At 45.2% G+C, this 17,181-nt stretch overlaps 1 protein-coding gene across 1 annotated transcript in view; it reads left to right on the top strand.

Annotated features, from left to right (window-relative positions):
* The window catches only part of SGO2 (shugoshin 2), a 105,952-nt gene that overhangs the window by 78,662 nt on the left and 10,109 nt on the right, over positions 1-17,181 (top strand). The window contains exon 6 of the mRNA XM_069733758.1: positions 6,649-6,839. Coding sequence (XP_069589859.1) covers positions 6,649-6,839 — 191 coding nt within the window. The remainder of the gene's footprint in view (positions 1-6,648; positions 6,840-17,181) is intronic.

Raw genomic sequence — 17,181 nt, 5'->3', positions numbered from 1 at the left:
TGGGTGATATATACAGAAGTATATATGTTTCTATTATACTTTTCCTCTATTTGTTCCACTCCTGGTTTTGGCTACAAATACTGAGGTAAAATACTGACCAAATACTGATAGTGTGACGGCAGCCATACTCTGCATTCACCAACAAAATGGCTGCTCACTGGGTTCCTTAATATCATCCTCTCTAATCCCTTAGCAAACACCCAGAAGGAGAGGAGAGGAGACATCACACAGGTCAGCAGACTCCGCCCATAATTACTGCAGTGCAGTAATGTGAGCTATTTGTACACTAGGTTTTTCTGAAATTTCAGCAGCTGCTCCCCCTAGTGTTTAACCCCTTACCGGCATCGGACGTACTATACCGTCCGATGCCGGCTCCCCTGCTTTGATGCAGGGCTCCGCGGTGAGCCCGCACCAAAGCCGGGACATGTCAGCTGTTTTGAACAGCTGACATGTGCCCGTAATAGGCGCGGGCAGAATCGCAATCTGCCCGCACCTATTAACTAGTTAAATGCCGCTGTCAAACGTAGACAGCGGCATTTAACTACCGCTTCCGGCCGGGCGGCCGGAAATGACGTCATCGCCGACCCCCGTCACATGATCGGGGGTCGGCGATGATTGTGAATGGTAACCATAGAGGTCCTTGAGACCTCTATGGTTACTGATTGCCCGTCGCTGTGAGCGCCACCCTGTGGTCGGCGCTCACAGCACACCTCCATTTCTGCTACATAGCAGCGATCAGCAGATCGCTGCTATGTAGCAGAGCCGATCGTGCTATGCCTGCTTCTAGCCTCTCATGGAGGCTATTGAAGCATGGCAAAAGTTAAAAAAAAAAGTTTAAAAAAATGTGAAAAAAATAAAAAAAACATAAAAGTTTAAATCACCCCCCTTTCGCCCCAATCAAAATAAATCAATAAAAAAAATATCAAATCTACGCATATTTGGTATCGCCGCGCTCAGAATCGCCCGATCTATCAATTAAAAAAAAGTATTAACCTGATCGCTAAACAGCGTAGCGGGAAAAAAATTTGAAACGCCAGAATTACGTTTTTTTGGTCGCCGCGACATTGCATTAAAATGCAATAACGGGCGATCAAAAGAACGTATCTGCACCGAAATGCTATCATTAAAAACGTCATCTCGGCACGCAAAAAATAAGCCCTCAACCGACCCCAGATGATGAAAAATGGAGACGCTACAAGTATCGGAAAATGGCACAATTTTTTTTTTTTTTTTTTTTTTTTTAGCAAAGTTTGGAATTTTTTTTCACCACTTAGATAAAAAATAACCGAGTCATGTTTGGTGTCTATGAACTCGTACTGACCTGGAGAATCATAATGGCAGGTCAGTTTTAGCATTTAGTGAACCTAGCAAAAAAGCCAAACAAAAAACCAATGTGGGATTGCACTTTTTTTGCAATTTCACCGCACTTGGAATTTTTTTCCCGTTTTCTAGTACACGACATGCTAAAACCAATGATGTCGTTCAAAAGTACAACTCGTCCCGCAAAAAATAAGCCCTCACATGGCCAAATTGACAGAAAAATAAAAAAAGTTATGGCTCTGGGAAGGAGGGGAGCGAAAAACGAACACGGAAAAACGAAAAATCCCCCGGTCATTAACCGGGTTAAAAGTGGAAATTCCAAAACTTTTCAAATTATTTTTCATATTTTACTAAATTATAAACAAATGATAATATTTTTTAAGAAAATGTAATCATTAATTCTTTACATTTTTACAATTTCTGAAAATTTTTTTTTTTTGATGGCACCTTCCCTTTAAGTTTTCCCAGATTGTTGTGGCAAAGTTAGGGGTCTCGGCTTATACTCGAGTATATACGGTATATAGAATCACAAGGATTTTTTATCTTGTTGGGGGGAATTTTGCCACCCCCCCCCCCCCCTCTTTTTTTTTCCCCCTCCTCTTACCAATCAGCAAGTGCGCATTGTTTGTTAGTCTCTGCTGATTCCTCAGTGTGCTTTTGATATACTCTTTTAATGTCTTATAAATAAATGTGAAATTTCACTTTTCCCTCTCTGGAGAAGTCTTTTTCTATACGCCCCTTTTCCTTTATACATGTGTTTCCTGGGCATAGACCCAAATGTCAATGTTTTATTCACCGAGCCACTTGGCTACCACCATTGCTTTGTGACAAGGTCTCCATCATGCTGGAAAAGCATTGTTCATAACTAAATTGCTTCTTGATCGTTGAAGTTGTGCTTGGAGGATGTTTAAATCCTATTCTTTATTCATGACAGTGTTCTTAGGCAAAATTGTGAGAGCCAACTCCCTAAGATGGAAAACAGCCAGGGATATGTGGATGGTCTCAGGATCCTCTACTGTTGGCATGACACAGGACACGTGGTAGTGCTCACCTTTTCTTCTCCAGACAGTCATTCTTCCAGATGTCCCAAACAGTCTGAAGGGGTCTTCATAATAGCAAATATCTTTACCCCCAGTCCTTTACAGTCCAATCCCTGTACTTCCTCTCAAGTGAAGAATAACACCGCAGACGATTGGCTTATATCAGGGCTGGGCAAACTGCAGCCCGCGGCCACATCTGGCCCTTTGCTTGTCCGGCCCGCAGATAGGCTAGAACGAATGCTCCAGCAGTGACAGAGTGTGCAGGTACAATAGCAATTCAGCGTGTAGTGAGGAGTCTGAGGAGGTGGAGAAGCCATAGACCGGAGCAATCATAAAGTTTCGGGGGCCATGGTGTGGCCAGCATGAGAACATCAGAGGAGAGCGGAGGGCAGTGCTTTTCAAGGTCCTGAAGATCACTGTGTGCATCTGACCTGCGTAGAGATATGTAGAGACGCAGGTCAGATGACCACTGCACGCTGCCCTGGACTATCTCAGTCCTGACTTGTCACAGTGAGAACTCCAGCCTCAGTACACCCCCACTACATAAATCTGCAGTTTTACTAAAGGCATGTCCCAGGTAAGAATAGGGTAAGATATAGGGCTCTATACTCATGTGACATGTAGAGTGCACGGATTAGGTCCTATATATTTTAATACAAGTTAAAGGGGTTGTCGAGAGTTGGGATTAGTCTGTAGTCTGTGTGACAGTGTTCTACATGTCAACCCTCACATAGCTCTGTGTGCGCAATTCTCCAGGAGCGAGCAGGCAGCTGTGTAGCGCAGGTATGTAATTTGTGTACTCCCTGCCGCATTCCCACTAGATGGGCATAGCCTCTATTAATGCAAGTGTATTGAGCGAGGCCGGACACATCTAGCCAAAATGTGGTCGGAGGAATGCAAATCACGTACTTGCGGTCATGCACCTGCCTGCTCACAGAGAATCCTGACCGTGCACACACTGCACTCTGCGAGAATTTACAGTCTACCGTTACATAGAGTAACTGCAGACTTGAGCCCCAAGGCTTGATAACCCCTTTAAATAAGGCACATGTATATAATTGACATTCATAATGCGTAAAGCTATTAACCTGCATATAAAGGTGTAATCTGCAGGTTAATAGTGTTCATAGAAAGCTATGAACTTTAACCCTCCCGGCAGCCTCAGGCTGAGACACGACTACAGTCACTGCTCAGTACATGGTAAGCATGTCCCGAAACTTTGACAGCTTGTTTTGCAGCGCATCAGTACTCACCTGGCTGCACTGCTTCCATCTGCTCCTCACCACGTACTAAGCAGTGACTGAAGCCGCATCTCTGACTGAATGTCAGATGCTGCCGGTAGGTATAAAGTTATTTTCTTCCCGGTTGCTGGGCTGTCATTGTAGCAGCTGAATGGCTTTCTAAGGGTACGTGCATACAGCCAGGAATTGCTGCGGGTTTGACGTTGTGTACATCCGCAGCATCAAAACCACAGAGGCCAGATGTGTTACAGCATAGTAGACGGGATTTCAAGAAATCCCATGTTTACTATGCGTCCACAGACACCTGCAGCTCAGCTGTGGATACTGACATGTGGCTCATCTTTAGGACTGCAATGCGTCAGTTTGTGTTGCGGAGATGCGAGCCTCCATAACAGAAATTACATCAATAGTCTAGTAGATTTTACTATAAAGCTTATTGTAACCTGTATTCTTACCCGTATATACATCTAATTAAAACCTTATTTTCAAAAACAATAAAATATTGAGCTCAATTAAATTCAACCGATTGGTTCAGCCCTCCATAACTGTCCCAATTCCACATGTGGCCCCTTGGGCAAATTAATTGCCCACCCCTGGCTTATATGATTTCATCATAAAAAAGATACATGAGAAGAATTCTAGGAAAATGGAGACTAAAAAGTATGTTGATCTAACTGATGCTTATTTTTTTTCCTGTGGTGTTTTTGTAATGCGTTTTTATATTTCACTATTTGCTTTAGTTGCATCAGTTCTAAAAGAAATATGCCAGGAAATGTTTATTTAAAACAAATAAATTGCATATTGGCATTTGTTATTTTACATGTTGCAATAGTTAAAAATTCAATATTGATATACAAGATGCAATACAAACAAATGTTTTTTTTCAGTGGTGTTCATTTTAGAGGCGTACAGCTTTTTAGGGAAAAAAAGGTGAATCTCATGTGTCCTACAACCGTTTTCTGGCGTCAATCACAAGTGGTATTTGCACAAGATTTTGTGGCATTGGCCCTAGCACTTTTTAGTGATGAGTCTTGAGGTACCTTCACACATAATGATTTCGTTAACGATATCGTTGCAACGTCACGCTTTTTGTGATGTAGCAACGATCCCGCTAACGATCTCGTTATGTGTGACAGCGACCAACGATCAGGCCCCTGCTGGGAAGGTCGTTGGGGAATAATCAGGACCTTTTTTTGGTCGCTGATCACCCGCTGTCATCGCTGGATCGGCGTGTGTGACGCCGATCCAGCGATGTGTTCACTTGTAACCAGGGTAAATATCGGGTTACTAAGCGCGGCCCTGCGCTTAGTAACCCGATGTTTACCCTGGTTACCCGGGGACTTCGGCATCGTTGAAGACAGTTTCAACGATGCCGAAGTTGTTCCCCAGATCGTTGGTCGCTGGAGAGAGCTGTCTGTGTGACAGCTCCCCAGCGACCACACAACGACTTACCAACGATCACGGCCAGGTCGTATCGCTGGTTGTGATCGTTGGTAAGTCGTTTAGTGTAACGGTACCCTTTTAGCATAAAGGCTGTGGTCTACTACAGTGTGACATGTTTACTGTGGAAACTGGCTACATGGTAACTACTCATGGCAGGCATAGTCTTAGGTTTGTTTGGGTTTTGTGCACCTTACCCAGCAGGCTAATAGGTTCCAGACTCACTTATGAAGTGGCAGTCTTGATAAATCCCTCCCGATGTGGAACCGTCCTCGAGGCCATATTTGAAAACTAAAAATACAAGTAATATGTTAAGGCCGGGGTCACACCGCTGTAAGTTCTGTCATGCGAGAGAATCTGGTCCGATTATACAAATACACTCGGATCAAATTCTCAGAATTAGGCCGCTTGTCAGTGCACTGTGCTCCGAGCCTCTCACATGAGAGAATGCAGCACAGATGCATCTCCATTGTATGTGGTAATCACACAGCAACTTGGATGTCATCCGAGTGCAGTCCGATATTTCACACATACCATCTGTGTCTGTTTTGGTGGAGTTGGAGTCAGTATATATTGGGTTCAGTAGTTCACTGCAGGATGTGCTGTAAATGTTTTCCTAAGATTGTGGGAAAGTTATGAAATGACCTATAAATGTCTGTTCTGTTCCTGATCTAAGGATCTAGGCTTTTAGTTGAAATTAATCTGTGTTGTACTTTATGAGCATGCTCAGTAGTGACCAGTGCTGTGGAGTTGTAGTTGAGATGAATCTGTGCTGCACTTTTACATGCTCAGTAGTGACCAGGGCTGTGGAGTCGTAGTTGAGATGAATCTGTGCTGCACTTTATTTACATGCTCAGTAGTGACCAGTGCTGTGGAGTCATAGTTGAGATGAATCTGTGCTGCACTTTATTTACATGCTCAGTAGTGACCAGTGCTGTGGAGTCGTAGTTGAGATGAATCTGTGCTGCACTTTATTTACATGCTCAGTAGTGACCAGTGCTGTGGAGTCGTAGTTGAGATGAATCTGTGCTGCACTTTATTTACATGCTCAGTAGTGACCAGTGCTGTGGAGTCGTAGTTGAGATGAATCTGTGCTGCACTTTATTTACATGCTCAGTAGTGACCAGTGCTGTGGAGTCGTAGTTGAGATGAATCTGTGCTGCACTTTATTTACATGCTCAGTAGTGACCAGTGCTGTGAGGTTGGAGTCAGGGAAATTGAGAAGTTTGAGGTTTGGCTAATGGACTCCACAGCCCTGCTCACAACCACCCACACAATGCTGCCATTGTTTTCTCATAATTGCAGATCTGCACTGCCCCATAGTATAATATTGTCCGAGTACTATCTGATAAAACCTCACATAGCCTTCAGCTGTGTTATACGCTCGTGTGAGTGAGTGCGAATAGCTAGAGTACCAATATATGTGGGTATTGGTCACCATGAAAAGATTAAATCCTGCATGCAGATTTCTTAGACCCTGGAGAGACCTTTAGTTTACAGACTGGAAAACTGCCTTCTGTACAGACAACGCATCATCATTTTGTGATTTGTTTTTTCATTTTATAGTAAATCTGGAAAATGTATGAAAGTTTTCTGTTTTGTGATAGCTTCACAGGAGTGGCATTAAGGGTTCCTTCCAACACTGTGGGCCAGCAGAAATACGACAGTCATCAATCCATTGTGGTGAATGAAGACCACAGCCTTCTACCTCAACCGCCTCCAGTCATCACGGTTGTCAGCCGGGCCTGCGACAAGAGGGATGAACTAGTAACTCATCCCTCAAATCTATCGTCAAAAGGTAATAATTAGCCTCATAAGGACTGACCCGTTACTCTAAATTTATGTCACAAAAATTTTTTTCGTTTTAAAAAATTTCGGAATTTGGTCAGAAAGTTTGCAATTTTCAAAATTGTATTTTTATGCTCTTAAACCAGATAGTTATACTACACAAAATGGTTAATAAATAACATTTACCACATGTTAACTTTACATTGGCACACTTTTTTAAACTTTCTTTTTTGTTAGGAAGTTAGAAGGGTTAAATGGTTTTATCAGCGTTTTGTTTTTTTCCAACAAAATTTACAAAGCCAATTTTTTTAGGGACCACATCACATTCGAAGTGACTTAGTGGCCTATGAGACATTTTAAAAGCTGCTCCCTTCAAAGTGCTTAAAACCACATTCACGAAGTTTATTAACCCTTAAGGTGCTTCACAGGAATTAAAGCAATGTGGAAGAAAAAATTAAAATGTTACTTTTTCCCATAATGATGTTGCTTTAGCCCCCATTTTTTCATTTTCACAAGAGTAACAAGAGAAGATGAACAGTACAACTTGTCCTGTACATTACTGCTTAGCTACATGGCGAGAACCCAGAGGGACAGAATGCTATTTGACTCTTGGAGCACAATTTTCCTAAAATAGATTATAGACTCCATCTACAGTTTTTCTCACGGTGCTAGCGGGGACGTCACCGAGGTCACCTCAGTTCAGCCCAGCTGGGAACGGAGCCTCACTGACCGGAGGTAACCTCGATGATGTCATCACTGGTCTCTGAGGCTTTGTTCGCAGTTCAGTCACCAGTGGTTCTCAGCCTGTACCCTCGCATCTTGGCAGAATCCAGGCTGAAAACTGGTTATCACCCAAGACATGAATCCGAACGACAGCCAGGTATGGTATTTATTGTTGTTTTTATCTTATGTTTATTACAGGAGAACGACGACTTCGGCAAATAGGCGTTTAAATAAAAATGGATAACTGTTTAGTCTTATTCCTAATAAAAGACTTTATTCTGGCTGTGTCTTTATTTACCATACAACTATAGGATTAGTAATGGAGAGGTGTCTTAAGGTACCGTCAAATTAAGCGATGCTGCAGCGATATAGACAACGATGCCGATCACTGCAGCGTCGCTGTTTAGGTCGCTAGGAGACGTCAAACACGGCAACAGCAGAACGATGCAGGAGCGATCCAGTGACGTACTTATCGTTCTCGCTGGTTGTTGGCTCCATGAGAAAACATTGCAGGCATCGTTGCTTTTGATGTCAAACATGACGAATCACGCCGACCTGACGACCAAATAAAGTTCCGGACTTCTAGCAACGACCAGCGATGTCACAGCAGGATCCTGATCGCTGCTGCGTGTCAAACACAACGAGATCGCTATCCAGGACGCTGCAACGTCACGGATCGTTGTTGTTCTCGTTGGTAAGTTGCTCAGTGTGAAGGTACCTTTAGACACCACTCTATTACTAAGCCGTGGGCTTGATGTCACCTGACAATACAAAGGTGACATCAACCCCAAAAATATGAATTCCACTTGCCACCGCTACAGGGCAAGTGGGAAAAGCCAGGCAAAGCACCAGAATTGGCGCATCTAATAGATGTGCCTTTTCTGGACAGCTGCGGACTGCTATTTTTAGGCTGGGGGGGCAATATCCATGGTCCCTTACCAACCTGAGAATACCAGCCCCCAGCTGCTTTAGCAAAGCAGGTTGTTGAAAATGGGGGTGGGGCATTTTTTGAAAATTTAAATTAAAAAAAAAGTGTGGGAACCCTCTCTATTCTTGATAACCAGCCTTGTTGAAGCTGACAGCTGAGGGTTGCAGCCCCCAGCTGTGGGTTTTGTCTAGCTGGTTATAAAAATACAGGGGAACATACGCTGTTTTTTCTTTTGAATTATTTCTTTACTACACAGGAGTGGCTGATGAATACTCTATACTCCCATCGCCGCTCCTGCTCTCACTGTTATTATTTAATATCCCAAAACAAATGACCACTTAGATATTGGTGGGGAACACTTCCACTTCCCACTGTTATTAACGGCAGCAGGTGTCGGATGATGGGATCAGTAGTCTCATCAGCTGACACCAGTGACCTGAGGTAAACTTTATACCTCCGATCACAGCTGAGCGCTCAGCTTTCTTTTGATTGTGTGGGAACCGTGGCTCTGTATGTTTCCACGTTCAGGATTGCATCAGGATTTGACGCAGGTAAAAATCTGCACGAACTCTGCACCTGAAGTCACCGGCAGGTCACCTGCGTTTTTTGACGCGTTTTTCATGCAAATTTGTGTGTGTTTTTGTAAGCTCAATAAAGATATACAAAAAAAAGGGTGATGTCATCTCTTGTCAAACCTCTTGATTTACATACTCCATTGAAGAATAATGTTTACACACACAGACAGATAGATGATAGATAACAGATCGATAGATGATAGATATGGGATAGATAGATCTATTTATTATCTATCGTATCTATCTATCATATCTATTATCGATCTATAAATATATCTATTGATAGATATATCTATAGATTACTAGATAGATGAGTCATCTGGGTAATATTGCAATGCATCTCTGGGATCGAAAGCTGCCGGCCGCATCGCGAGGAGCGGGACAGCTTCGGTGGACGATGGAAGGTGAAGTATATAACTATTTTTTATTTTAATTATTTTTTTCACAGGGATATGGTGCCCACACTGCTGTATACTATGTGGGCTGTGCTATATACTACGTGGGCTGTGCTATATACTACGTGGGCTGTGCTATATACTACGTGGGCTGTGCTATATACTACGTGGGCTGTGCTATATACTACGTGGGCTGTGCTATATACTACGTGGGCTGTGCTATATACTACGTGGGCTGTGCTATATACTACGTGGGCTGTGCTATATACTACGTGGGCTGTGCTATATACTATGTGGCTGCTACATACTACGTGGCTGCTACATACTACGTGGCTGTGCTATCTACTACGTGGCTGTGCTATCTACTGTGTGGCCTGTGATATACTACGTGGCTGTGCTATATACTACGTGGCTGTGCTATATACTATGTGGCTGTGCTATATACTATGGCTGTGCTATATACTATGTGGCTGTGCTATGTACTATGTGGCTGTGCTATGTACTACGTGGCTGCTATATACTACGTGGCTGTGCTATCTACTGCTTGGGCTGTGCTATCTACTGCGTGGGCTGTGCTATATACTACGTGGCTGTGTTATATACTACGTGGCTGCTATATACTACGCGGCCGTCCGCAACCAATCAGCGATATTGGCGCAGAATATACCCCCACTAGTATATATATATAATCGTCTATTTGTCTGTAACGGAAATCCCATGTCGCTGATTGGTCGCGGGCGGCTGGCGCGACAAATCAGCGACGGGTGCAGTCCGTCCGCGAGTTGGCGGGATTTAAACCACGCTTCGCTGATTGGTCGTGGCCGGCCGGGAGCAATCAGCGATATTGCAGCGGGATTTAAACACCACTTTGTAAATAAACTACATACATATTCTAGAATACCCGATGTGTTAGAATCGGGCCACCATCTAGTAGATATGTAATAGCAAGGCTGATGTTTATTAATGAACGTTTAATTTCTTTTTAAAAAGCTGGGGAAAAAAATGGCGTGGGCTCCCGCACAATTTTCTGCGCCAGTGGGTGAAAGCCGACGGCCGGGGGCCAATATTTGTAGCCTGGGAATGAGGTAGTACCCATGGCCCCTCTCTAGGTTATGAATATCAGCCCGCAGCTGTCTGCGAAGCCTTTACTGGCCATTAAATTAAGGTGATGGTGAGTGTGTACTCTATGTTTAATGTACTGTATGTCTATATGTATGTAGTGTATGTATGTGTTGTATGGTGTATGTTGCATATCACATGGTACATGTATGTCGCATGGTACATGTTGTATGTCGCATGGTGCATGTTGTATGTCGCATGGTGCATGTTGTATGTCGTATGGTACATGTTGTATGTCGCATGGTGCATGTTGTATGTCGCATGGTGCATGTTGTATGTCGTATGGTGCATGTTGTATGTCGCATGGTGCATGTACCATGGTGCATGTACCATGTCGCATGGTGCATGTACCATGTCGCATGGTGCATGTACCATGTCGCATGGTGCATGTACCTTGGTGCATGTACCATGTCGCATGGTGCATGTACCATGTCGCATGGTGCATGTACCATGGTGCATGTACCATGTCGCATGGTGCATGTACCATGTCGCATGGTGCATGTACCATGGTGCATGTACCATGTCGCATGGTGCATGTACCATGTCGCATGGTGCATGTACCATGGTGCATGTACCATGTCGCATGGTGCATGTACCATGTCGCATGGTGCATGTACCATGGTGCATGTACCATGTCGCATGGTGCATGTACCATGGTGCATGTACCATGTCGCATGGTGCATGTACCATGTCGCATGGTGCATGTACCATGGTGCATGTACCATGTCGCATGGTGCATGTACCATGTCGCATGGTGCATGTACCATGGTGCATGTACCATGTCGCATGGTGCATGTACCATGTCGCATGGTGCATGTACCATGGTGCATGTACCATGTCGCATGGTGCATGTACCATGTCGCATGGTGCATGTACCATGGTGCATGTACCATGGTGCATGTACCATGTCGCATGGTGCATGTACCATGTCGCATGGTGCATGTACCATGTCGCATGGTGCATGTACCATGTCGCATGGTGCATGTACCATGTCGCATGGTGCATGTACCATGTCGCATGGTGCATGTACCATGTCGCATGGTGCATGTACCATGTCGCATGGTGCATGTACCATGTCGCATGGTGCATGTACCATGTCGCATGGTGCATGTACCATGTCGCATGGTGCATGTACCATGTCGCATGGTGCATGTACCATGTCGCATGGTGCATGTACCATGTCGCATGGTGCATGTACCATGTCGCATGGTGCATGTACCATGTCGCATGGTGCATGTACCATGTCGCATGGTGCATGTACCATGTCGCATGGTGCATGTACCATGTCGCATGGTGCATGTACCATGTCGCATGGTGCATGTACCATGTCGCATGGTGCATGTACCATGTCGCATGGTGCATGTACCATGTCGCATGGTGCATGTACCATGTCGCATGGTGCATGTACCATGTCGCATGGTGCATGTACCATGTCGCATGGTGCATGTACCATGTCGCATGGTGCATGTACCATGTCGCATGGTGCATGTACCATGTCGCATGGTGCATGTACCATGTCGCATGGTGCATGTACCATGTCGCATGGTGCATGTACCATGTCGCATGGTGCATGTACCATGTCGCATGGTGCATGTACCATGTCGCATGGTGCATGTACCATGTCGCATGGTGCATGTACCATGTCGCATGGTGCATGTACCATGTCGCATGGTGCATGTACCATGTCGCATGGTGCATGTACCATGTCGCATGGTGCATGTACCATGTCGCATGGTGCATGTACCATGTCGCATGTACCATGTCGCATGTACCATGTCGCATGTACCATGTACCATGTCGCATGGTGCATGTACCATGTCGCATGTACCATGTCGCATGTACCATGTACCATGTCGCATGTACCATGTCGCATGTACCATGTCGCATGTACCATGGTGCATGTACCATGTCGCATGGTGCATGTACCATGTCGCATGGTGCATGTACCATGTCGCATGGTGCATGTACCATGTCGCATGGTGCATGTACCATGTCGCATGGTGCATGTACCATGTCGCATGGTGCATGTACCATGTCGCATGGTGCATGTACCATGTCGCATGGTGCATGTACCATGTCGCATGGTGCATGTACCATGTCGCATGGTGCATGTACCATGTCGCATGGTGCATGTACCATGTCGCATGGTGCATGTACCATGTCGCATGGTGCATGTACCATGTCGCATGGTGCATGTACCATGTCGCATGGTGCATGTACCATGTCGCATGGTGCATGTACCATGTCGCATGGTGCATGTACCATGGTGCATGTTGTATGTACCATGGTGCATGTTGTATGTCGCATGGTGCATGTACCATGTCGCATGGTGCATGTACCATGTCGCATGGTGCATGTACCATGTCGCATGGTGCATGTACCATGTCGCATGGTGCATGTACCATGTCGCATGGTGCATGTACCATGTCGCATGGTGCATGTACCATGTCGCATGGTGCATGTACCATGTCGCATGGTGCATGTACCATGTCGCATGGTGCATGTACCATGTCGCATGGTGCATGTACCATGTCGCATGGTGCATGTACCATGGTGCATGTTGTATGTACCATGGTGCATGTTGTATGTCGCATGGTGCATGTTGTATGTCGCATGGTGCATGTTGTATGTCGCATGGTGCATGTACCATGTCGCATGGTGCATGTTGTATGTCGCATGGTGCATGTACCATGTCGCATGGTGCATGTACCATGTCACATGTAGTATGGTGTATGTTGTATGTGCACATAGTCTAGACGAGTCCAGCTCTGCTACATCTGGATGCCTGACATCCAGATGTAGCAGAGCCTGTAGATGATCGCCGGAGATAACTCTCCAGCGATCACCTACACTGGAGCGTTCTCACAATCAGCTGATCAGCTGTTTGTGAGAACCAGACTAGTGACCGGAGATAACTCACGTGCACGGCAGTTCTCGCAATACAATAAGTTATCGCGAGAACTGCAGTGGATGAGGGACTTCCGGCAGCGGGACAGGTGAGCCGGCAGACATGTGTAGTAAGCTGCATTTATGCAGTTACTACGCATGTGACTAATCATTAGATGCGGTTTTACCGCATCTAATGATAGTCTATGGTAAATTTACGGCGCGGCGACGGAGCGCCGCCGCATTATAAACAGACATGCTGCATTCTGAAAAGACGTGCCGCATGTCCGTTTACGTGGGTCTGCCGCCTGCGTGTTTTACCGCATAGTGGAGACTGGATTTCATGAAATCCCTTCCACTATGCTGTAACATCTGGACGCTGCGTGTTTGACGCTGCGGCTCTAAGCAGCGTCAAATACGCAGCGTTTCCTGTGGAAACACAACCTAACCGGCGTGGATGATTTCACCGCTGATCAAAAGCAGTGTTTATCGTGCTGCCAAGCACATGACAGCGTGGCAAACAACCGGTGTTCGGGCAGCCTAACCTGAGCAGTAACACGGATTTCCTGTTAGAAGTCTGTGTTCGGTGTCCGTGCTCGAAGAGTAGGTGTTAAGTACGGACGCCGAACTTTACTGTTTGGGTTCGCCCATCTCTATCCTCGGCTACTGCACCTGGCCATGCAGGAGTCGAGGATGAAATGTCTTTCTTGGCATGCGGCCCCATACTTCTCTGTATGCGGCCGCGTGTCATTGAAAATGGCTACACGTGTCGTAGGTTCTCCATCACTGATCTAAGTGCACAAAACCTTACAAAAATTACCCCTTTTTAACGACTGCTCCCAAAGCCTGTTTTCATTTCCTGACCAGGCCAAATTTTACAATTCTGACCAGGGTCACTTTGTGTGGTAATAACTCTGGAACACTTCAACAGATTCCAACGATTTGGAAATTGTTTTCACATGACATATTATACTAATATAGGGTACTTCCACTTTACTGGTAATACAAAAGTAATGGGAAAGCACTATGGCTTCTCGCCACAAATGAAATCCAGCAAATTCTGCAATACCAAGTCCAAATACCCCTCTCCTTTCTGAGCCTCAGTCTACCTAAACCAAGTTTAGCGTCAACATATTTGGCATTTTTGTAGTGATGAGAGCCCGCCTAACTTACAGGTGCGTGTCTCCAGAAGCATGAGCTGTAAATGATGTACTAGACACTACAAAGGCACTTTGCAATTTTCACTCTGCAAAATCCACTTCTGCTTGAGTCAAAATCATCACCTATATCTGAATTCCCAAATGACTATAATTTCCAAAATGGAGTAACTTGAGGGGGGATTCTACGCTCCTAGCATTTGGGGACTCTGTATTTGAAGTCCACAAACTATTCTAGGAAAATCTGTGCTCCAGGAGGCACATAGCGCTCCTTCTCTCCGTATGGCAAAGTAGTACTGTACATCCACATACAGAGTTTTTCTACATTCAGCAGAAATAGTGGGACAAATTTTGATGCCATTTTTAACCATTTTCCAGTTTGAAAATGTAAAATCTGGGGCTAAAACAAAGTTTTGGTGGTGAAAATGAAATCAATTTTTCTTCACTGCCCAATGCTATAAAATTCTGTGACAAACCTATGCTGTCAATATGATCACTCCACCTCCAGGTGAATTCATTGAGAGGTGTAGTTTGCAAACTGTGGTCACTTATGAGGGGATTCTGCTGTTCTGGCACCTCATGGAATCTCCCATTGGGTCACTGTACCCGCAAACCAGAACAGTAAAATCTGCCTTCAATATGGTGCTCCTTCCTTTATGAGCTTTGTACTGTGCCTGAAAAGTATTTCCCGATTACACGTTGGGTATTGGCGCTATCTATTTTTCCTATTGGCTCTTAAGAAAGTTTTGTGAGGCACATGTTTCAATATAACTGCACCTCTAGATTAATTAATTAGGGGGAGTAGTTGGTAAAATGATGTGGGGTTTCTGTTCTGGTACCTCAGGGGCTCTGCCAGTGTTACATAGCACCCTCATACCATTCCAGCAAAATCTGAATGCCAATATCGTGCGTCTTCCCTTCTGAGCTTTTCACTGTGCCCAAAAGTAGGTTTCAACCACAAAATGAGGTGTGTGTGATCTGCAGAAATTGCCTTTTGGGGTTGATTTTCTCCTGCTATCCTAGTGAAAATGAAAAATATTGGCTCTCAAATTTTTTTTCCACTTTCACAGATCAATGCTGTAAAATACTGTAAAGCGCCTGTGGGTTCCAGAAGCTCGCCACACGTCTAGATAAATTCCTCGAGGGATCTAGTTTACTAAATGGGGTCAATTGTTGGGGGTTTCCGCTGTCTAGGCACATCAGAGGCTCTCCAAACACTACATGACACCCGCTGACAATTTCATTACATTAAATTAAAGTCTGCGTTGCCAAATGTCACTCTTTCCTTTGAGTCCTGCCATGTGACCAAACAGTAGTTTTCCCCACATAAGGAGTATCTGCCTAATAAGGAGAAATTGCACAACATATTTTTTATCTATTTTATCTAATTTTATCCATTTAGATACATTCCTTGAGGGGTCTAGTTTCCAAAATGGGGTCACTTGCCAGTGGTTTCCATTGTTTATGCACATCAGGGGCACTTCAAATGCAACATGGTGTCCTCCAATTGATTCCAGCCAATTTTGCGCTCCAAAAATGAAATGGAGCTCCTTTCCTTTCTGACTCCCACCTTGCGCCTAAACAGTAGCTTTTCCCCACATACGGGGAAATAATCGCCAGTTGGGACTTCCGTATGCTGTCCCCAATTTCCATAAGGCACCGCGGCAGTGTCACTTGCGCAAGTGACATACACATTTTCGCTATTCCCGCGCAGGCGCAGTAACGGCTGCGTCATTACTATGCATGAGCGGGAATAGCGGTGCTGCGAGTGTCTCCGCTGCTCAGCAGTGCTGCGTGGGTGTCCGGCGCTGCTTGGGGCTCTGCCAACATTTTGCGACAGGCCAGAGCCCTGGCACTTCCACAGTTCCATGTGCGGTTGTCTCCGGGAATATGGCCACCGCCGGGGCGGCGCAAGCGCAGATGGTGATCTCGGGACCAAGATCTCGAGACATGAGATTTCAGCGCTGAGACACTCACGCAGCACCGCTAGGCACGGAGACGCCCGCAGCACGGGCCAGCAACCGCCAGGCACCCAGAGATACCCAGCAGCAACACAAGACCCCCGCAGCAGCGTGCTGCACATCAGAGCCCCCCTCATTCCTGCCTGCAGCATCACCTCACTCCTGCCTCCCCCAGCAGTGACCCTGAGACCACCCTCGGTAAACAATAGCACAGCCACCACCCTCGGAAAACAATAAGATGTACGGATTATAAGAAGCACCACCATTTTCTTAAAAATAAAAATGTCTTATTTTTCTCCTCAAAATTTGGGGTGCGTCTTATAATCCGAAAAAAAACGGTATGTTGGAAAGCACAAACGGTGTGAGACATGTCCGCTGCTCCTGTCAGCACCACTAAGCATATATATATTTATTATCGCATCGGGAGGGCGGTAATGCCACGATGGGAGCAGGCTTTGCAGCGTTGAGAATCTCTCCCCCCATGTGCTCACCCTCCTATCCACTCTCTTTTTTCCTTTTGTGAGGTAAAATATTGTTTAAAAACAGTCAGTGAAATATTTTACCTGACCAAATGAATCCACTGTGATCCCCTGCTGTAATGTCAGTAT

The sequence above is a fragment of the Ranitomeya imitator genome, chromosome 7 (genome assembly GCF_032444005.1).
Source record: "Ranitomeya imitator isolate aRanImi1 chromosome 7, aRanImi1.pri, whole genome shotgun sequence".
Taxonomy (NCBI): Eukaryota; Metazoa; Chordata; class Amphibia; order Anura; family Dendrobatidae; genus Ranitomeya; species Ranitomeya imitator.
The sequence above is the reverse complement of the archived record's forward strand: the minus strand, read 5'-3'. Positions and strand labels throughout refer to the sequence as shown.